We start from the raw sequence: 23,575 nt of genomic DNA, 5'->3' as shown, positions 1-23,575 counted from the left end.
CTCTAGAAATTTAAATTTACACTGCTGACTGGAATTATATTTAAAGACATTTTATGCTATATTTATAAAGTAAACAAAGATTCAGCTAGTCTTCTACAGCCATAGTTAGCTTGTCTATCCTTACCCCACTCTCCGTTCTCCCCCGCCCCCTCTTCCGGCCTGCTAAGGACAGAACTTGCTTTATGCCACATACTGTGGCGACCACTGAGCTGCAAAGATAAATAACACATAGTTCTTGCCCTCAAGGATCTCACAGTCTGATAGGCTTGCAATGATAATCAATGTTTATAGTCATAAAACTAGGCTGGATTGTTACCCAAAGCCAGTGCCTGCTGAATAATCATGTAATGTTATTTTATTGTGTTTCGTTTTATTTCTTTGTAATTGAGCCATTTTCATATTCAGTTTCTTGTAAACCCTCACACCATAAATGGAAGCTTGCTCTATATCTTAATATTCTCTGTAATGTTATCATTAGGGTTGACCCATTTCAATTAATAGAGGTCAATTCAGCCAAAGTTACATAAATGTGTTTATTTAATAAACATATATTTGAGCACCTACTTTGCACAGAGAAACTTGGGTGTCAGGTGCAGGAAAAAGAACAGGATACCTGACCTGATCTTTCCCCTCAAAGGAGTTTACAGTGGGACACATGGTCAGGAGAATGAGGAAGATGAGGCAGTGTGAAAGGGGAAGCTGTCCAGATGTTCAAGGTGGACGGAGAGGGAACCAGCCAGCTTCAGATTTCTTCCTAGAAACACTGTGTTACTGCTGAAGGAAGGAACCACTTCACTATCCTGTCCCAGACCTAAGCTGGTGCCATGGAATCCTCTGGGAATCTTGAGTCACGTCTATTTCCTGGACTAATGTAGTAGGACCTGGACTGGGTTTCTTCCCTGTTTCAATAAGAATCAGACACACGTGTGTTTAGCACGATCCAAGGTACTATATATAGCCTGCTGAAGAAGTCCTTGATTTGAGATTCTTATATAAAGACCAAATCACATACATTTATAATTAAAGAGCTCTAATCACACCTGTTCACACAAATATATAAACGGTAAATGGAAAAAGCAGTTAAAGTTGCATGACCATGGGCCTCATTTGCACCTCTACTTCTACTAATAATAACATTTAATGAACACTAGCTATATGTTAGGCACTGCAAAAGCTCATTACATGCAGTCTCTCACTCTTCTCAACAACCCAGTGAAGCAGCTACTTTTTTCCCGTTTCTACAGTTTTGGAAACTGAAGCTCAGAGAGGTTAATCAGCTGGCCCAAGGTTTCCCTGTAAAGGACAAAGCCACTGCTATTACAATATTGCTTCTCACTATATTATTCCTTGTTCCTCTACATAAGACAGAGTTCTTTATCTTATTATAACAATGACTGTGGATAGGAATAAATGATGTGCTTTAATATCATGAGCATCTTTAAATTCTAAATTTGGTGTATGTCCAATGAGAGACTCAGATTAAATCAATATTCTTTTTTAATGACAGCCTTATGAAAAAAGTTCTTACTTTAGCTAACAAATGTAAATTCTTCTCACTATAACTACAGATAAGGTCCAATTAATGACTTATGAGTTGCTGACCCATATTTACTAACATTGATGTTGCTTTTCCATCCTAATGAGGAGGATGCCAAGGAAGCAGTTGTTGGTTAATGGTGCACATGGCATTCACACTGTGTGCCCTAGGGTCTATTTAGTTCAGGAAGGCTACTCTTAATGGAGGAGTCTTTATGGGTTGATATTGTGTTTGGCTATGTTCAAACAGAACAGTGCCAGGAGATGATAAATCTTTCTAATTTCTTAGTTGACTTGTCACAGGACCAGATTAGAAAGTTATTAATTTCTTAAGCACAGTGTCATTCCTTTTGCTGCCTGATTATCCTCCAAATAAACGCAGGGTCTGACCATTTACATGGTTCTTAAGAAAAGCTCTAGAATATCTTGGATTTAAATGTGCTAACTCATCTGCAAGCTTATCTTCAGTGATTCTTACTCCGACCTATTTGGGTAACTGTACAGTTATTAGAGGAGAGGCTACTCTAAAGTTCTGACAGCACTTCTCTGCACAGAAAAGGTGAGAGATTTAGTCTGATCACATGATGAAAGGAGCCTCAGTTTACAGGCTTAAAAAACCAATGAGTCAAAATCAAATTGGAATGTAACTTGGAAATCTAATCTTTGGTGACCCAACATTCTCTCAAAGGCATTTCCTCCCAATATATGGGGTTGACTTGCCTGCATGGGTCATTGATGAAATAACTTCTTATATTGAGCTCTCCTCTGTGCTAGGTGCATCGAGGACTACAAGCTTGGTGTGGATGGACGTTCTTGCCAACTCATCACGGAGACCTGTCCAGAGGGAAGTGACTGTGGGGAAAGCAGGGAGCTTCCCATGAACCAGACCCTCTTTGGGGAGATGTTCTTTGGTTACAACAACCATTCCAAGGAAGTGGCTGCTGGACAGGTGCTGAAAGGAACATTCAGGTAAACCTCATATACAGAGAACTGATTGTTCAAGGCTGTTGGTGGACTTTCTCTAAAGAGCTTTGCACTAGCATAAAGCTTTATATCTTGGAGCAGGGTAAATATGATATGCCTAAAGGGATAGACTACATTCTTACCCTTGGTCTTCTCCAAGTCTACATTCCTTCTTCTAGAATCCAAGAACCATGCTTAGTTTGGGTTAACAGTAAAGTGTTAAATGAGATTTTACTTTGCCCAGGCAGGAACTTGAAGATTTTGCATGGAAGCCCACACGAAAATGCTCAAGCTCCATTTCCCTATGAATGGAAGCATCAGTGTGTGAGTCACTCTACAACAGCAGTCTTCATAGTGTCATCCAAGGATACCTAAGGTTCCCCGGAACCCTCTCAGGGCATATCCAAGGTCCTGCCTTTTCCAACTACAGAAAGGCTGAATTTTCTTCCCATACTCCAACCCAAACAAGATATTACAATAAATTGAATTCAGATGTTAGAATCCAGCTATCTTCAATTGTTAGACATTTTTAAATTTGCAAAAAATATAAAATATTACTTCTCTCATGTTTTATAAAATATGTCAATATTGAATGAATTCATTTTTGTTTTTACATGAATTAATAAATTTTTAAAATTTCTATTTTAATTTCCAATATTGTAAATATTGATAGACATAATTGGGCCTTTTTATATAAATATAATAAAGCTACTTGGGGCCTTCAATTATTTTTAAGAGTGTAAAGGAATCCTGAGAATAAAATGTTTCAAATCATTGATTTAGAATATTTCCAGGTGATTCTCCATTCAATGCCTGTCCCTGTTCTGCCTTGGACTATTTAAATACATCTTCTTAGAACCCACAGGAAAATATTTTCCGGGAGATGATGATGAGGAAGAGGAGGAAGAGGAGGAGGATGTCAGTATTATGATATGGACCAGCAGTTGACAGCATCCTGGGCCTACACTCTTATGAGCAAACTGATAGTAAATTTTCAAGACAGTTTTTGGAATCAGCTGCTTTTTCTGTCGTAGACAGGAGACATTACTAACATTTCCCCTTTTAGCCTGGGAATTGGTTTGCCAAAGGCAAGAAGTGAGGTGTCATCACTAATCTAGTGGTGACCGAAGTCTTCACTGTAGTCTAGAAATGAGACTGACTCTGTCTAGACCTTATCAAGAGGAGGTCAGGAAGTAGGGACTGAGTTGAGAAAGAGGAAAGCATATTCTTTACCCTTTTGGTAGATATTTTCAGCTGGTTTATTTCCCATCTCCGCCATCCCTCACCCCACCAACCATGCCCATTACGTCTTACTCCTGACATGTATTTACGATGGGGTTCAGGGTGAGGGGAACTTCTTGGTTCAGAAAGAATTTTACATTTTACAGTGGCTCACCCCTATAATCTCAGCACTTTGGGAGGCCAAGGTGGTGGGTGGTTTGCTTGAGCTCAGGAGTTTGAGACCAGTCTGGGCAAGATGGTGAAACCCCATCTCTACAAAAAATGCAAAAAATTAGCCAGGTGTGGTGGCACAGGCCTGTAGTTTCCTTTACCTGGGAGACTGAGGTGGGAGGATCACCTGAGCCCAGGTGGTGAAGGCTGTAGTGAGCTATGATTGTGCCACTGCACTCCAGCCTGGGTGACAGAGTGAGACAATGTCCCCCCAAAAAATAATTTTACATTATAGGTTGAAATTAGCCGGGCATGGTGGCATATGCCTATAATCCCAGCTACTCGGGAGGCTGAGGCAGGAGAATTGCTTGAAGCTGGGGGGCGGAGGTTGCGGTGAGCTGAGATCACGCCATTGCACTCCAGCCTGGGCAACAAGAGTGAAACTCCATCTCAAAAAAAAAAAAAAAAAAAGGAAGGAGTCAGCTTCACCTGAACACTCAGAAATGAAGGTCTACCTGTTTCTAGGCAAAACAACTTTGCTCGTGGTTTAGACCAGCAACTGCCAGATGGTCTTGTGGTGGCCACTGTCCCCCTGGAGAATCAATGCCTAGAGGAGATCTCGGAGCCCACCCCTGACCCTGACTTCCTGACTGGTGAGTGTGCCTTCTCAACTTTATTCAACTGGCACAAACAGGCAGCTCCCTGCAGTTTCATAAAATTAAGGTTTGACCTCACTTATTTTGGTTTCTAAGCCAGTGATTTCCTTGATTCACAATAAAAGCTCAGCCATAAAACTGAATGCTAGTAGGAATATTTTTCAATAAAATTGTTGATATTATCATATAATCTCCTGCAAAGTGGTCCTAATAGTGTATTTTCTTGTTAGTTTCACAGAGATGCATTGAAAACAAATAAGATAATAGTTGCTTAGAGTTCTTGGGGGATTAGAGGAAGTGACCAGGTCACAGAGGCAGAGAGAGAAGCTAGATTGCTACTCTCACCTAAATATCCATCATCGCTATTGGGTTTCCTGGCAAGTATTTACCGAGCATCATGAGGAAATAGAAAATGACAGTTTCGTTGTCTCATGACCCTGCGTTTGCATCTCTGCTACTTTCTAGCTGTGTGCCATTAGACAATAGAGTCTCACGTGGCCTCATGGTCCCCCATCATAAGATGGGGATAATAATGCCTGCCCCTCAGTATTGTTTTGAGCCCAGCAGTATTCTTCCTTCAGACTCATTATGGAACAAACACACAGATTAATTAGAAGAGCCAGGAATCTCTGGGTATGCTTGCCTGTGCCTCGGAAGACCCCCAGCTGGCACCTCCTGGTCCAAGGAAGAGACTTCAAGGTGTCCCATGGACTAATGAGAGGCGGCTGACTGAGATTTGGCAACATTTGCTAGAAGACTAGACATGAGCTCAATTCCACTGATTGCTTTGTATGTTTCTCTGTTACTCTTCTCCCTATTCATTCTGTCTTCCTTATTCTATACCTTTGTAGACCCAGAAAGTCTGAGACAGGTCTCAGTTAATTTAGAAAGTTTATTTTGCCAAGGTTGAGGACGTGCACCTGTGACACAGCCTCAGGAAGTCCTGACGACAGTGTGCCCAAAGTGATTGGGGCACAGCTTGGTTTTATGCATTTTAGAGAGACATGAGACATCAATCAATATATATATATACGTGAAGTACATTGGTTTGGTCTGGAAAGGTGGGACAACTGGAAGCAAAGGCAGGAAGACTCTAAGAGGTGAGGGGGCTTCCAGGTCACAGATAGGTGAGAAACAAATGGTTGCATTCTTTTGAGTTTCTGATTAGCCCTTCCAAAAGAGGCAATCAGGTATGCATTTATCTCAGTGAGCACGGGGGTGACTTTGAATAGAATGGGAGGCAAGTTTGCCCTAAGCAGTTCCCAGCTTGACTTTTCCCTTGCGCTTAGTGATTTGGGGGGCCCAAGATATATTCCTTTCACATCTTCCTCTCCCTTTTTCTTCCTTTTCTAAAGAATGAGTTCAGCTAAGGGTAGGTCTCTTCCAGACATCAAGTTGTGCTAAAAATGTGAGTTTAGACCTGAATGGGATGAGGTATAGGTCTGTCTGATACAATATAGCATAGAGATTAACAACCTCAGCTCTGGAGCCTGGCAGCAAGGCTTAGCTCCTCACTGGCTGTGTGATCTAGACACAGTACTTAACTTCTCTGTGCCTCGCTTTCTTGTACCTATAAAAATGGGCATTCTAATATTATCTTCCTAATAGGATTGATATGAGGAATAAATAAATTCGTATTTGTAAAGTTTTTAGAACAGTTCCTGACCCATAGTGAGATCTATGTGTGTTGAATAAATAAATATTTAAAGGAAAAAAGAAGATAGTATGAAAACTATGAAGTAATATCTACCCTATAGAAAAGAAAGAGTAAGAGAAAAAACAATTAAATATATTCTGGACCAGCAATAAATCTCTTCAAAATCAGTTGCCCTATGAAATATTACATGCACACACGCACGTACACACATACATACACCTGAAGAAATTAAATTGCAGCTTCTGGACATATCCCTAAAGCCTGCATCTCTGGCATTAGGGAATCTAGTTTCCTGGTTGCCACACCGTTTGGGAGACACATTCCGCATGTGTGTGTAAAATGCCTTGAAGACGTGCAAGGTGGCACATACAAATAGCGTAGGTGCCACACCAGTAATAAGATATGTGGCTCTGTTTAAAGATCTGAAGGACACCTCTCTCACAACATAACTTATGGTGGAGGGAAGAGATTTTACTTCAGTTATGAGATACCCAGAAAAGTCCTGGATGTTACCTGAAGCTTTTGGGGAGGAGAGGGTGGATAGAGCTGAGAAACATCAGAAAAACATGTGGTTGACTCCCCTTCTGTGGGAACAAGGAAAGATCCAAACCTGGTCCTCATTCACGATAGAAAGTTCTTCCTCCACATGCCATTGGACCTCTCCTAATTTGGCCCATTGGAGGCAAAAGGAATAGAAGGATGCCCAGATGGGACACTTTTATTTTGATGATCCCGAGGCAGTAAAATTTAAGCTTCAGATCACTTTAGCTCTAAAATCCCCTAAGCTAAATGTGTGGGAATCTTGACCTGGCTACTTTTCTACCTTGCCTTTGTTTTTAACCTATTTTTATTAAGAAGTGGCACCAGTTAAGCCAAGATCACATATTTCCTTTGATGTAAGCAGGGATTTGCTTTGTTTTAAAGCCGGGAATAACTGGAGGAATCTATTAAAGAGATAATTGGCCAAATCTTCCCCATGTTAACTCTAGTTCTGGGAACATTTTAATTATATCTTTCCTAGACTTATACAGGGAATCTTATATCATTTCACTCTATCTACTATTATAGGTCATAATTCCCATAAATTTAGCTTAGAGGATTTTAGAGCTAAAATGATCTTAAGAATCTTCTATGTCAGCATTTCCAAGCATTTTTTTATTTGTTGTTTTTCTTATGAAAAGTCAGAGCTCCATTCATAAACAGATTCTGCCTTCAAAGATGTCTGGAAAGAGTATCTTCCTCTCAGCAATAGACAACACCTCAACATTAGAGAAGTTTCCTAGAAGCCCTGCAGTAAAGAAATCCTTTTCACTTTAAGCCAGCAATTCCCAAGTCTATTTAACTAGAGAACCATTTTCACACATAACACCTATTTCTATCTTGCAGAATTATCAGTTTGAAGAACACACTGAAAAATACTGAACTACATGTCTTAAATTGCTGCTGGCTTCCCTCTTCATCAAAATAACAGGACTTTTTGGTGTTATATGTTGTATGGAAGTAAACAAAGACCAAGCAAATAAGAACAGGCAAAGGCTATTTATTTGGAGGCTTGCTATAGCCATCATCACTTGTATTTTGGCAGAGATTCAAAGGCAGGCAGAGGAGTGGAAAAGCTTTAGAGAGAAAAAAGGAAAGGCTTCAAGTATGCCCATATTGGAGGCTGTCTGTTGAGAAAGTTGTAGGTGGCTTAACTAGAAGTGAGCGTCCTATGTGATTAGTTAGGGGTGCATATTGTACTTTCTCTGGTTGGACTTAAGTGGAACTGGGAAAAAAAATAGGGAAGTTGTCAGCTATTAATCAAGTCCGGGTTGTTTGGTGTCAATTGTTATAGCGGTTATTTTTTGGCTTCTTGGGCTGTTATGGATAGTGGTCTGACTTCCTATAAGTTTGACTTACAGATAGTAGACTGGCTTCCTAGGCTGATTACTCTAGATAATGGGTTGGTTTTCTGAGCTGGTTGCTGCGGATTGTGAGTCAGAGTTCTATTTTTATGTATAATCTGGCCATTGTCCATTTGTATATTCAGTCTTTCAGCTGAGAAAGAGAAGGAAGTCCAGAGGAGGTAGAGGAGGCTGCTGGCTGCATTCATAGGCCTGTTGGGTGACACAGTCATTAAATCTATGTGAAGGTTTAGACCCCTGGGCTCTTCAGAATTTTTTAAAGTTCATCCAAAGGGGATGGACTCTTGGCTTTAGAACTTCAGGGCAATATACATATATCCCTGACATTTCAGATAAAATAACAAGAAAAAGCTAGTGTCCTCCCTCCATCCTTCCCTCCTTCCCTCCTTCTCTCCCTCCATCCCGCCCTCCCTCCCTCTCTCCCTCCCTTCCTTCCTTCTTTCCTTCCTTCCTTCCTCCTGACCTTCCTTCCTTCCTTCCTTCTTCCTCATTCTTTCTTTTTCTTGCTTTGAATATTGCCCATAAAGTCTGTTCAGTCATTCTTTTTTCAAGCATAGGTAGGAAAAATTAATGTTTTTTCTTGAAAAGACATAGTGAGAGATATTTGCTTGAAAAAAGTCATTCAGCAGAAATGTGTCCCAAAATAATAAAAATTTTTTTAAAAAATTGAACCTGACTGCCTGTCAAGGGCAGCTTGAGAAATATGTCATATGGCTCACCTAGAAAATATATATCTTTTAAGATACCCCTTTCTTTTTAACTAATGGAATTATTATCTGTAAGTAGGCATGGAAAAACACTTCTAAGCATTAACAGTTATGTAACTGTTCCCTGACTATGGTGTGGCATAAATGCATCCAGGAGAAATGTTGATGAGCTAAGTAATGGAGTTCAGTTGTTTGGCCCATTCTGGGTGGATATGGAACACTGTTATCCCTACCCCTCTTCCCCACCCAACATCTGTGCTTGTTTCTTTATTTTATCTTCCCTCTGTTGTTCTGGACTAAAAAGCCGAGGAAGTTATAACAAAAGCACCAATTAGGAAATGCCAAGTTTACGGAGTTAGGTATGATGAGAGAGAGGTAAGGAGGGTGATGATGATAACATTATGGAGGCCATGTATGTGTATGATACTATGATACTTTCTCTTTTCTAAAAGAACTATTTTTTTTTTTGAGCTGGAGTCCCGCTCTATCACCCAGGCTGGAGTGCAATGGCGTGAGCTCAGCCCACTGCAACCTCCGCCCCCTGGGTTCAAGCAATTTTTCTGCCTCAGCCTCCATAGTAGCTGGGACTACAGGCACACACTACCACACCTGGCTATTTTGTTTGTTTGTTTTTTTAAGTAGAGATGGAATTTCACCATGTTGGCCAGGCTGGTCCCAAACTCCTGACCTCAAGTGATCTGCCCGCCTCGGCCTCCCAAAGTGCTGGGATTATGGGCATGAGCCACTGCGCCCAGCTTTCTCAAAGAACTTTTATGCCCATAATTTTATTTTGTTCTCACAACCTGCCTATAAGGTAGATAGGATGAATACTATTATTTACACTTCTCATATATGAAAACACAAATAAATGAGTGGCCTCCCTAAAGTCATACAACTGGTAGGAATCCAAACTGAAAAGAAAGCAAGAGATTATCTCACCTAGAACTCTCACCTTACAGATGAAACAACTGGGAACTGAAAGATCCCTGAGCCAGGTAGCCAGAGAGGATAGTTAGGTCGCGAGAACAAGAAGTCATGGGTATGAAAGTGACTATCATTTTGAAACTGCCTACTGCAGCAACACAGCCAGCCTTAGAGCTCAGGCTTTGTGATTTCTTTCCTGTTTCTTTTTCACCTAGGAAATAATTCAATTAAAGATGGCTTTGCCTAATAATTTGAAAAATTTTTATTTAGTGGGCTTGTTTTTTTTTATAAATAAACTTTTCAAACTAAAAGCAAAGCTGCTGAGCTGACCTAACTATACAATACTTGTTATTAAATAGTTCTACATATGATGCACATCTTATGCTCTAATAAAATGTACCTTTAAAGCATGTGACTGAAGGCTTAAGCTTGTAAAGTTAGAATTCCATTGGTATGCTTTTGAAGTTAACGTAGAAGTTAAAAGTCAAAGTATGTAGTAGTATGACTGTTGGTAGTCACAAAGATTAATGCCCTAAAAGAATATTTGAAAGAAAAGAATACTAAAAACCTTCTCTTAGTTTCAGGTAGCTTACCTTTGATTGCCTAAGATAAAATTTAAGCAATTGATTCACTAAGCATCTTTCCTGACCTTTTTTCTTTTCGCCTTACCAAAAATTATTCCCATGTGATTCACACAGAAATGAAAATTTGGCAATTACTCACCTAATCTGATCAGGGTTGACAAGCAGCTAATTAATCCTACCTACTCTTCATCCAGTTTAAGCATTAAATTAGTTGATTTAGCCTGAAAGAAACATGGGTCAAAATGGCAGGATAATTCACTACATATGAATTATTGCCATTATATTTGTAGACATGTGCACACACCACACATTCTATGTATAATATATATAAATTTACTATATATTGCCCTTATATTTGTATATATAAAAATATGTACACACATATGCAAGTGTGTGTATGTACTCCTATAACTTACACATATAGCAAAGATTAAGCATAGAAATAAAGCTAAAATTGGCTTTCTAAACTTAGCAAGGCAATTTTTTTTCCTATGGCCAAATTATTTTGTTTTGGTAGCATTTATATTTATAGTAATGGCTAGAATTCAAACAGGGTGACACTCTTTCTTCAAGGTACTCAAGGAAGAATAGCCCATTAATAACATCACTAAGAGGCTGTAAGGTTGTGTTTATTGAGAGTGACCTTGGACAACTAACTTAACTTCTCAGAGCCTCAGTTTTTCTGTTAGTAAAAAGGAGAAAACACATGACTATCACAATGTCTGGCACAGAGATGGCACTCAATATTTGGCTGTTCCTGCCCCTTAATGATTTAGTTACCCTGATACTGTTCCTTCTGGTAAAGAAGAAATAAGCATTATCAACCTGAGAGTAATTAAAACTTAAATACTGAACACAAATCAGTTAAATGAGACAGAAAAATCAATGTTATCAGGTATGTGAGCTGAGTCAATTACTGCAACCATTAAACAGAGTAAAAATTGGGTGTATTACAGTAAGCCTAGAGTTTAATATAAATTTGCTATGGGGATATTATAGCAGAATGAGTAAGAACTGCCGCCTGGCCTCAGACTCATCTGGAGCCCCATCCTGGCTTACCTGGTGTCTTAGGGACCTTATCTTTTTTCGAAGTACTTTTACGCCCATAATTGTATTTGTTCTCACAACCTGCCTATAAACTAGATAGGATGAATACCATTATCCCCACTTTTCAGATATCAAAATGCAAACAAATGAGTTGCATGGCCCAAAATCACACAGCTGGTAAGAATCCAAATTGAAAAGGAAGCAAGAGGTCATCTCAGTTAAGCCTCTCACTTTACAGACAAAATGACTGGGCACCAAAAATCTATTTGCCAGGTAGCCAGAGAGAGTGTAGTCAGCTTTTGGGAACAAGAAGTTATTGCGTGTGAAAGTGACTGTCATTCTGAAACTACCTACTACAGTAACATAGCCAGCCTTAGAGCCTCAATTTTCTCATTTATAAAATTCAAATAATATCAACTGTCCCACAAGGATCAAATGGCTTAATATATGTATGCAAAGTGCTCAGCAAAATGCCTGGCACGGAGTAAGGGTTCAATAAATGATAGCTGTTACTACGGTTCCAGAAATTCTCTTCATCAAGGAACATTTCATCATTTTCTCACAATTACAACACTTCGCCTCATAGAGGTGGGTCATGCTTTTTGACTTGGGACTTATGAATCAGTCTCAGAACTGAGCTTATATCTCTTCTGTCCTTAGGGATGGTGAACTTCAGTGAAGTGTCTGGGTACCCTGTGCTGCAGCACTGGAAGGTCCGGTCTGTGATGTACCACATCAAACTCAACCAAGTGGCCATCTCTCAGGGTGAGCACTGCTGTGGGCTATCCTGCCCACCTTCCCTGGAACTTAGAAGTCCTTTCCAAGGGGAGAAGCCTTTGGTCTCATTGTCGTAGATGCAGCCTAAAATGTAGCTACGGCATGAGATGTGTTAGCTATTTACTCAGATGTATCCAGAAGAGCAGATGGCTAGAATTGGATTCTTTTCTAAGTAGAGATTACATTGCACGTGTTATCTTGGATTACAGAAGAGAGGGAAAGGGCAAGACTGGAGCCATTGAAGGTATAATTTTTCCTGGGCTCATCCAGTATATGGAGAGGATACATAAAAGCAGACTTTACAAATTGACAGAATTAAGTATTCCAAATGCAAAGAGCATAATTTAGAGACTCCATACAATGAACTAAAAAAAGAGAGCAAGAAAGAGGGGGGAAGGAAAATCAGAAAGCAGCTTAACCCTCCTAAACAGCAAGTGAGTGAAATAAAGAGACTGAGAGATTGAGAGAAAGAGAGAGAGAGAGAGAGAGAGAAATAGATATTAGCTCTCTCTACATAGCTAGTAAGTTAAGGAGTAGTGAGTTCTAAACTTACTTAGGGTTTTAGAGTCAGAAGAGGGAGGTAGAGCCTTAGGGCCAATGGGAGGAAGATAAATGGTAGAGGACAAATAGAAAAGTTATGAAGTTAAGTGAGACAGAAACTCACAAAGGGTAAAGTTTTGTGCATAAAGATAATGCATTAAGGATATAGCAGATTTTCATAGGACACAGGGGACCCAGGACTTTTTCTTTTTTAACACAAAAGAGTTCTTGGCAAGAAGTGATTCGGATGGGGACCTTAGTGACAGAAACTCTTCTGGTGGAGCACATCTAGAAAGAACTAAGCTACTTTTCATTCTAGGAAAATACGACATTAGAGACTTTACTCCATTTACATAGTCAGTGTGCACCCAGCACAGATGCTGTGCATATCAGGAGTTAACAATCAAATATCGGCCGGGCGCGGTGGCTCACGCCTGTAATCCCAGCACTTTGGGAGGCCGAGGCGGGCGGATCACGAAGTCAGGAGATCGAGACCATCCTGGCTAATATGGTGAAACCCCGTCTCTACTAAAAATGCAAAAAATTAGCTGGGCGTGGTGGCGGGCGCCTGTAGTCCCAGCTACTCGGGAGGCTGAGGCAGGAGAATGGTGTGAACCTGGGAGGCGGAGCTTGCAGTGAGCCGAGATCATGCCACTGCACTCCAGCCTGGGCGACATAGCAAGACTCCCTCTCAAAAAAAAAAAAAAAAAAAATACAGTCGAATATCGCTGTTGCCACATGCCATCCGCAGTCACACAATGGTGTCACTGTGAGGTGGATCTCAGCACTTGAGGTCTCAAGCTGAGCTAGACTTTACTTTGCCTTGATAGGAGACAGGTATGTAGAAAAGGAGACTGTGAAAAGCTAGCTAGATCCAAAAGGTATTGGATTTGGAAAATTTACCATAGCCCCTCTTTCAGACAGATATACAGTAATTCTCTTTTTTTTCTTTTTTTTTTTTTTGAGACGGAGTCTCTCTCTGTCACCCAGGCTGGAGTGCAGTGGCGCAATCTCGGCTCACTGCAAGCTCCACCTCCCGGGTTCACGCCATTCTCCTGCCTCAGCCTCTCCGAGTAGCTGGGACTACAGGCGCCTGCCACCGCGCCCGGCTAATTTTTTTGTATTTTTAGTAGAGACGGGGTTTCACCGTGGTCTCGATCTCCTGACCTCGTGATCCGCCCGCCTCGGCCTCCCAAAGTGCTGGGATTGCAAGCATGAGCCACCGCGCCCGGCCCTACAGTAATTCTCTTAAAGAGAGACAGCAAATCCAAGAAGATTTGCCTGCGGGGTTGGGGGAGAGGGGGCCAACAAGTTTTCTCTTCCGTTTGTCATTTTCCAGTCCTTTTATTTTAGAATTTCTGCAATAAAGTAGGAGTGTATTAGTGACTTTCCTTTCTTCTGTCATTGTCTTCTCATTGCCCATGTCTGCATCTGAAGGCAGTATTTTGCAATTGCCTTTTTCGGTCACTACCCACAGTTAGAATACATTTTGTATCGTGACCCTGTGCGTACACATACTCCCACATGCACACAACAGAAGTTTCATGAAGCGATACTTTATCTTCACGATGTGAAATGTTCTCGGCTGGTATTTGTGTTTCTATTTTAGACTACGCTAATTGTTTTTGCTTTTTTCAAATGCTATTATTTGAACTCACTAAATTGATTTAATGTCATGACCTGTGATTTAAAAAAAAAAAACAAAAAAAAAACATTGATTTAAAGAGGGCAGGAGTAGAGGTTTGGCAATGTTTTGCTTAACTTGGCACAAAGTTAATACAACCAACTGGCTTAAAAGATACTCACTTAGGAACTGAAATGTCTGATTTAGCTAAATGGAAACATTCACCAGACACTTCTAGCTAGCTCTCCCACATCACTTTGAGCCACACAGGCACTTCCATGTTTGGGACTGAATTGCCTGGGAATCCGTATACCCAAAATGTGAGCCCTCATTCTTACCCTTGGGTGATGCCTCTCCATAGCCCTCAGCAATGCTCTCCACTCGCTGGATGGGGCTACATCTCGTGCAGATTTTGTGGCGCTGTTGGACCAGTTCGGCAACCATTACATCCAGGAAGCTATCTACGGCTTTGAGGAGTCCTGTTCTATCTGGTACCCAAACAAGCAGGTCCAGCGGCGACTCTGGCTGGAGTATGAAGACATCAGTAAAGGTGAGTGGCACGCTTGTTGGCAAATTCCATACCTCATGCCAGTACCGGCTGCCTGCATACAATCTATAAGACCCATTTTAAGGAGTCTGTGGTAACAGGACTCAATCAGATTTTCCCCCAATGCTCTGTGCCCATCTTTAACATTTCCAAGGTTTGGCTGCAAAACAAATCTCAAAATCAAAGTGTTTAGGGAATTTTAGATTCAGAATGGGGTCAAAACTATAAGCTTACTATGTTAGTTATCACAGACAGAGTCCTCTAAAAGTTCTTGCTAGCCACCATCCATTTTGCTACCCTAGGGAGGACAAAGTATCAGACTGCTTGTATAAAGTAGGAGAGAAGAAGCAGTGAGCGTGGTTCAGTCTCCAGGAGTCACACCCAACTCTGCCTGGAATCCGTTTATAGCAGCTACATACATAGTAAACCCCTTCTTGCTTCATCCTGCCCTCTGCGTAGGCTCATTTTTCCGACTGATTTGTGTTATGAGGGAATCTCTATTGGCCAAGTGTTTATATAACTCTGAATAACAGCCTCACAAATAAATCTTTGTCTACTGTCTTGACAGCAAGTTAGTATTCAGTTCAAGTAAGTATAAGAAATTGGAATTTTTTATACCTTCTTGATTCACCCTCTGGTATAGCAGGCATAGCGGCCGGTATATTTGTATCTGATCAACCAAGACTGCTTTAGAATTGCCATTCATGGAATTTCTCTTGAGTTTATCCACATGGCATTCTGAAGAGGCCAAGTTGTGGATATGGGAGTTGCCAAAGGGCAAGTGATGAATTAGCACAATAAAAACTCAAGAAATGGGTCATTTTAAGACTCAATGACCAAGGAAGGTCTCCTCTGAGACAAGGGACCTCTGCTGTCAGCAGGGCTGCCACAGGGGCAAGTATGTCTCTGTGACTGAGGTGCTGTTGGTTCTCTGAGCTCCACACAAATTCCTGTTTTGCCTTGCTCAAGAGGTAGCAGAGCTATGATGGCCTCTCCTCTGGCTGGGCACTTTCTCCCAGAAGAAACAAGACATTTGTGTCTGGGCTACAGTGGCTGCAGTCCTTCATTCCCCTCAAGCCTTGATTCTTGTGAACTCAGAAATACAACCACAGGCTTCTGCTATCTCTTCAAACTTTAGGATCTTAGCATTGTTCTGATTCCAATTTGCCAAGAGAGCAATGTAATATAAGCAAATGTAGATACTACCAGTTCCAGCTGGCAAAGCTTTCTTATGTTTTCATGCCAGAGCCTGAGGACTGAACCAGAGGGCTGAATCCTCTTCTGTTTCTGTTTGCCAGTGGTTCAAGGATTGCCAGGGTCTCAGATTTCTGGGAGATAAGAGTCTGACCCTACCAAGAGCTCCTAGTTCTAGACCTTGCCTCTCTCCCAAGCAATGCAGTGTCCTTAAGGTTAAATACTGAATCCAAGAGGGAATTCTGTCCACGATCTTGGCATTATGCCCTACTCATCTTGATTGCAAGCCTTTCTTGCCACTCAGGGGCTAGTTTTGTCACAGTCTAAGTGTTGACTTTGGTTCTCTGAAATATGGTCTATATTAAGCTCCTTGCTTGTTACTAATCTTAAAAGACATTCAAACATTTTAGTAGGTCTACGTCAATTTCTATTTACCACCTTCATTCCTAAAACTTACCTCTAAGTTATAGGGTTTATGTGTTCTCTTCTTTAGTCTGGTTCTTTAAATATATTTCTCCTCCTTAGGTATCAATTTCCTTTTATTCCAAAATGCTGCAGAAGGGAATGTCACTGATAAAGAATGACACATGCATAAGACAAAGGGAGATATTCTGTCCTGCTCTCTGAGAGGGCCGATACAGAACGGAACTTTACCGTAGGAGTGACAAGTGTGCTGTGAGGGCTATACCTTCCATGACATGCAAGGGACACTATTTTTGGATTTGAGTCCTTTGATTATATGTTATTGCCTGCTCTGACTTGAAAACCCTTCTAGTAAAATGGGTTTCTCTGTTTCTTATTTCTGTACCTATGACTAGATACCTAAAATTACATATGGATTGAATAGGAAAGGAAGTTTACCAGTGTGAAATTAAATGGAAAAAGCACAGGACTTAAGGATGGAAGTCTAGAGTTATCCGGGTGATATTACTTTAGTCAATCACTTATCTGGACCTCATCTGTAATGCCCTCTCTAGTTCTCCAGCCCCGACAATTTAGGAATCCTTATGAATCTTCCTTTACATAGGATGTGTTCTCAGGTTAGGTATTTGGTAAAAGTCTCCCCTTCTTTCTACAAAGTCATAGAATTCTCATGAGTAGGTTCTTTGCCTTATTCAACTTTAAATTCCAAGAGCCACAGAGCCAAGAACATGGTAGGCACTAAAGGTGTTTGCTATTGCTGTTGCTTTGTTGTCACTGACAGTGGTGGTGGTGGTAGTAATGGTGTAAAAGCCCCCCTGAGGTGGTGACTTCCATGTGGGTTTTATTGCAGATATGTAACTTGCTTTAGTTATGCCTGACTGAGGAAAATTCAGAGATGAGTGTTTTGGGCCAGATCTTCAGAAGGCAGCCTCCCATTTAACAGGCACTTATTTATCATGCTAACAATATGTGGTTTGCCATACCAACGTTGAGGATCATCTTGCTCAAGGTAAGTCTGATGAAGCCTTTCTTATTTATTTATTTATTTATTTATTTTTTCCAAGACAGAGTTTCGCTCTTGTTACCCAGGCTCTAGTGCAATGGCGTGATCTTGGCTCACCACAACCTCCGCCTCCCAGGCTCAAGAGATTCTCCTGCCTCAGCCTCCAGAATAGCTAGGATTACAGGCATGCACCACCACACCTGGCCAATTTTTGTATTTTAGTAGAGACAGGGTTGTTCCATGTTGATCAGACTGATCTCAAACTCCCGACCTCAGGTGATCTGCCCACCTCAGCCTCCCAAAGTGCTGGGATTACAGGCGTGAGCCACCACGCCTGGCTTCTGTCTTAATTTGTTTTTACGGAGCAAGTAAAACATTTCAGAAGTGAAATTTTCAACCTCCCCTGTCCCCATGTCTAACCTTATTCATATCTTCTCCCATCGTTCTTTGCCCACATGCCTCAGAAAAGGTCGGGAGGTTCTTCCTTTCCAGACTAACTTTTCCACCTGCGTGCCGGCACCCATCTCCCTCCCTGCCGGCACCCAGCCCTCCCTGCTTCCTCTAGACTTCACTCCTTCATTACCCTCCTCCTTTTTAATCTTCACAACCTCTTCAATCACTGAACTCTCTCTTCTCCAACCTTGTATCTTCCTAAAAAATAACCCTTTTATAAACACATGCCCCTCTTTACCGCTGTTCCTTTTCTTTTCTTTTTTTTTTTCTGGAGACGGAGTCTCGCTCTGTCGCCCAGGCTGGAGTGCAGTGGCGCGATCTCGGCTCACTGCAAGCTCTGCCTCCCGGGTTCACGCCATTCTCCTGCCTCAGCCTCTCCGAGTAGCTGGGACTACAGGTGCCCGCCACCACGCCTGGCTAATTTTTTGTATTTTTAGTAGAGACGGGGTTTCACCATGGTCTCGATCTCCTGACCTCGTGATCCGCCCGCCTTGGCCTCCCAAAGTGCTGGGATTACAAGCGTGAGCCACCGCGCCCGGCCTACCGCTGTTCCTTTTCAATATATTAGCACCTCATTTCTTACAAGGGTAGTTTATACCTCTTTTCTCTACTTCCTCACCTCCAGTTCACTCTTCAAATTATCACTTTCAGCTGTTTTGCTCTACAAAAACAGCGCTGGAGAAGGAAGCCTACCCTACAGCTTCTTAATTGGAGATTCCCTGATGTCAATCCTGTGACCATCCCATGTATCTCAGCAGAAGACTGTGTCCCTCTTGACCAGGGCAGCTTTCTTGAAAATCCTCTCTTCTCTTGATGCCCCAGATGTAATTCTGTCCAGATTCTCTTCATAAATCTTTAGCCTTTATTTCTCATTCTTTTTTGCCCATACTCCTCTAAAGAAACCATGTACGTCATTTCATGGGGTTTTGTCCTTAGTGAGTCTCTCCCTCCTACTGCTGGGCACTGTCATTTTGCGGCTACCTCTGCTGATGCTCCTAATTCTCTCCTTTTTTCTGAGGCTTGAAACCTCCTTTGCTCTTGAGTGTTTAGCATTTCTACCAGGAAATTCTCCAGGTACCTCAATGATGGATGCTTTCTTTTCTCTTCCCGGTAAGTACTACACTGTGGTAGATTTGTGAACTCCATTGATGGGTCACAGTGTGGAGTGAGGATTCCTTCTTGATCCTCCTCTTTACTCTCCACATTCAACCATTACAAAGTCCTTTTCACCACCTAAGTATGTCTTCAACAGGGTCTCCTCTTCTCTATTTCTTCAAGGTTTTCAAAAACTATTGCAATTGCTCCCTTGTGTATCTCTTCCTCTTCCGTTTCCTACCACTCCACTCCATTCTACAACTCACCATCTGTTATCCTTTTTTTTTTTTTTTTTGAGACGGAGTCTTGCCCTGTCACCCAGGCTGGAGTGCAGTGGTGCGATCTCGGCTCACTGCAAGCTCCGCCTCCCAGGTTCACGCCATTCTCCTGCCTCAGCCTCCCGAGTAGCTGGGACTACAGGCACCTGCCACCACGCCTGGCTAATTTTTTGTATTTTTAGTAGAGATGGGGTTTCACCATGTTAGACAGGATGGTCTTGATCTCCTGACCTCATGATCCGCCTGCCTCGGCCTCCCAAAGTGCTGGGATTACTGGCATGAGTCACCGTGCCCAGCCTGTTATCATTTTTAAATGCTATCTAATGACATCACTCCTCAGCTTTAAATCCTTCAGTAACTCCTTTCTGCCTTCTCAGCAGGAACAGCTGACTGCACTCCCTGTATTAGTTTTCTGTGGCTGCTGTAACAAATTACCACAAACTCGGTGGCTTAAAAAAGCACATGTTTATGTTTCTTAAGAGTTCTGGGGGCTAGAAGTCCAAACTCAGTTTCGCTGGACTAAAGTCAAGGCATCACCAGGGCTGGTTCCGTCTTTAAGCTCTAGAGAAGAATCCCTTGCCTTGTCCTTTCCAGCTTCTAGAGGCCACCTGCATTCGTTAGCATGTGGCCTCTTCCTCCATCTTTAGAGTGCATCACTCCAGTCTCTGAGCCACATAGCCTTCTCTATGACTTTGACTCCTCCTGCATCCCTTTTATAAACACCCTTTTGATTGCATTGGGCCCACCCAGATAATTCAAGATAATCTCCCCATTTCAAGAACTTTAATTCAATCACATTTGCAAACTCTCCTTTGCCATTCACAGGTTCTAGAGATTAGGACTATGGGAGCCATTTTTCAGCCTACCACCCCCTCTCACCTCTCCAGCCACTGCATCACTGACTGCTACCTACCCCGAGTACCCTCCACTCTGATGACATAAGGTTATCCTCTGTCAATCCAAAACCTTTTCATTTGCCTCTGCATAGTTTAGGTCCCTAGAGACTTCCTTCCTGCTTCAGTCCAAGGTCAGAGATTTGCTCTCTCCAGTCTCCACCACTACTCTGTCTTAGAAATTTTCTCTCTTGAATGCTTCTCTTGTCCTCCACTTGAAACTCTCTTGTCCCTTTGCGTCTGTTCTGTTGCCTTATTCCTGGGGGCATCTATCTCTCTTTCCAGGCCCTGACGATCAACACATTAGTCTTCCTGGCTATGATTTATGTTTCTCGCTAGCATTTTTGCATTGCCTCCTGAAGGTCTATAAATTGCCAGACCTTAAATAATTAAATAATACCCTGCCAAGTGTCAGGCCCCAACATGGGTCCAGGACTACGACTTCCCTAGTTTGAAAGAAGGCATCAAGGTTTTTCACGCTTCCAAGCCTTGGGGCATGTGATTCTCAATCTATCTAAATTGCCCTCCATTCTACCATCTCCTCCTTCCTACTCTGCAAGAGCTAGCTCCAACATCACTCCCACCAAGCCTCCCCTGACACTCAGACAGGGTTCTCTGCTGCCTATTTTATGCTCTCACAGCTCTTTATATGGATCCTTTGGCAGCACTCTCCACATTTCCCTGGATTGTCATTTCCCTGCATGACTGTCTTCCATAATAATAGACTTGACAGTATTTACCATATTTCTCTTCTTTTTTTAATTTCAAAAGTTTATTTAAAGTAATCAAAATGCAGAAAACAGAATAAAATGAAAAGTAAATCTTCTTCCCACTCTTATTTCCCAGTAATCCAGTTCCACTCCCTAGAGGCAATCAGGCAACCACTGCTACCAGTTTATTGTCTGTCCATCCAGAGATAGTCTATTCCTAGCCAATGGAAGTGAACAAAGCAAACTTTAGAAGAATAGATATTCTAGGGTCTGGCCTTTCTGTAAAATTATAAATACATATATATTTAATTATTTTATCCTTTCTCTCAAAATATAGATATATATAATATATATTATGTATGTATATGAGTTTGTGTGTATATTTATATAATATACACATACATACAAACATGCATATTTATAGAGAAACATGTACATGTAATCTCAAAATAAATTATCTGTTTGCTCCAAGATTAGAGATATGGATGAGAGACTTTTATTTTTTGGACTAAAAACCTCCAAATTGCTTTTCCCACAAGCATCTGCCACTGTTATAATAAAACTCTTTTAAAAGATTGAAAAGAATATTCTGAAAAGTTTATGTTATCCTGAGTTAACTGTATCAGTGAGGTAACCGATAACAAAGGAAAACATACTTTTTATCTGCGGAAAGCTGAGCTTTGGACCAAAGTCTGGGAGGAATTACAAAACGATATGACCACGTCTTATTAATCTTTGAGTCTTCATCCCTGACACAGTGCCTGGCATGTAATTAACACCCACATTTTGTTAAAGGAATGGATCCTTTATATTTTCTTACTTCATAAGAAACCAGTAAAGAGATGTAGATCTATATATCCCAGAGAAATAACCAAGAAAAAAGGAAACCGATTTTAAATTAGAAATTTCAGGGGTTTAATTGTAACCCTCACCTGGTGCACTAAGCACGGTACATTTTTTTTTCTTTTTCTTTTCTTTATACTTCATTCAGGAGTGGATTTCCTTGGGTCTTTCTTCCCTTCCTTTTCCAATATCACTTTCATTGTTGCTTTAGATCTGACCTTTGCTAATGCCTTTTCTTGCTATTGCTTTTGGTGCGTATCAGTGGGGTTATCTGGGTGGACAAATTGTAATAAGCAAGCTCTTCCTTTCCACTGCACATTCTCATTCGTAATCCACATTTTTTTCTACATATTCCACCTTTTTTTTCCTGGCCAGTTGCTTCCTTCCTATCGGGAAAGCTGAGAAGAATGACTTGCTCTCCCTCTGAGGCACAAGCTGAGAGTTCATCCTCTAAGGTGACACCCAGGCTCTAAGCAGCAGTAAATCAGAGTCAAAGAAAGGAGTAAACCATCTACATGGCATTGTATTTCCAGCAGACAAGAGGTCACGTCTTCCACGTTTTTATGTGGATAAAGCCCAGGGAGACTAAATTGGTTCCTCTCCCAGGGTAGTAAACAGACCTCTGCTTTGGCTGAACCAAAAACAACAGCTGAATCAGCAATCAGCCTTCTAATCCTGCTCTGTGAATGCAGTCAGCCTAGACCTGTCCTTTTGTATTTCAGGCTGATGTAGTTCTTAGGCTAACTTGCTTCATTGTAACATATGGCATAAAAAGACACAAATTTCTAGAAATCCAATGAAGAGTCAGAACAAATTTCTATAAGGCTTCATGTTTTACAACCCCAAGGTTGCAAACTAGCTCCAAAGGATCTTTCTGTATGCATTTACAACAACAAAGTTAGCACTCAAGTAGCAAAGCAATTATGGCATATAGTTATTTTCTCTAAATGATTAATTCATTCATTCAACAAATGTTTGCTGAGGGCCTGTGACATGCAAAGCCCTGTAGTGAGCAGACGGGATTTAGAGAAGGCAGCTGTTCCACAACATTCACAGGCAGACAGGCCTGATGAAGGTGCTGCCACAGCAAAGCCCACTGGTGTCATAGACAGAGCCTCCCAAAGACACTCTGAAGCTTTCCTAAACATATGTGTGAGGATTTAATTTGAGTCTCCAGGTCCCTAGGCTCTGATGCAATGAGTCCAGAGTAAACTAGATATGTAGGTTGAGGGAGAAAGTTACTAAGAATAATATTACCAAATAGCTACCTTTTTTTTTTTTTTTTTTGAGCAGGCACTTTGCTAAGCATGTTATATCGCCTTTTTCATTTAATCTTCAAACATATACATATCATTTAAGTCTTACCCTCCTCATTTTATAGATAACGAAATAATAATAATGAGAGCTTAAATAATGTGCATGTGGTCACAGAAATAGTAAGTAATAGAATCAGGATTAAAAAGAATGACTTGGCCGGGCGCAGTGGCTCACACCTGTAATCCCAGCACTCTGGGAGGCCAAGGCAGACAGATCAGGAGGTCAGAAGATCGAGACCATCCTGGCTAACACGGAGAAACCCCGTCTCTACTAAAAAATACAAAAAAATTAGCTGGGCATGTTGCCGGGCGCCTGTAGTCCCAGCTACTCGGGAGGCTGAGGCAGGAGAATGGCATGAACCCGGGAGGCAGAGCTTACAGTGAGCCAACATTGTGCCACTGCACTCCAGCTTGGGTGACAGAGAAAGACTCCTTCTCAAAAAAAAAAAAAAAAAAGGAAGAAAGAATTCCTTTACCTACTGAGATGGACTAGGAATTGCTTCTTGCCT

At 41.4% G+C, this 23,575-nt stretch overlaps 1 protein-coding gene across 2 annotated transcripts in view; it reads left to right on the top strand.

The window, feature by feature from the left end:
- The window catches only part of ASTN1 (astrotactin 1), a 311,909-nt gene that overhangs the window by 223,497 nt on the left and 64,837 nt on the right, over positions 1–23,575 (top strand). For both annotated transcript variants that reach the window (XM_055254545.2, XM_055254543.2), the window contains exons 13-16: positions 2,311–2,505; positions 4,417–4,544; positions 12,031–12,135; positions 14,673–14,861. In XM_055254545.2, coding sequence (XP_055110520.1) covers positions 2,311–2,505; positions 4,417–4,544; positions 12,031–12,135; positions 14,673–14,861 — 617 coding nt within the window. The remainder of the gene's footprint in view (positions 1–2,310; positions 2,506–4,416; positions 4,545–12,030; positions 12,136–14,672; positions 14,862–23,575) is intronic.

The sequence above is a fragment of the Symphalangus syndactylus genome, chromosome 12, assembly GCF_028878055.3.
Source record: "Symphalangus syndactylus isolate Jambi chromosome 12, NHGRI_mSymSyn1-v2.1_pri, whole genome shotgun sequence".
Classification (NCBI taxonomy): domain Eukaryota; kingdom Metazoa; phylum Chordata; class Mammalia; order Primates; family Hylobatidae; genus Symphalangus; species Symphalangus syndactylus.
This window is presented reverse-complemented; position numbering and strand designations above follow the sequence as displayed.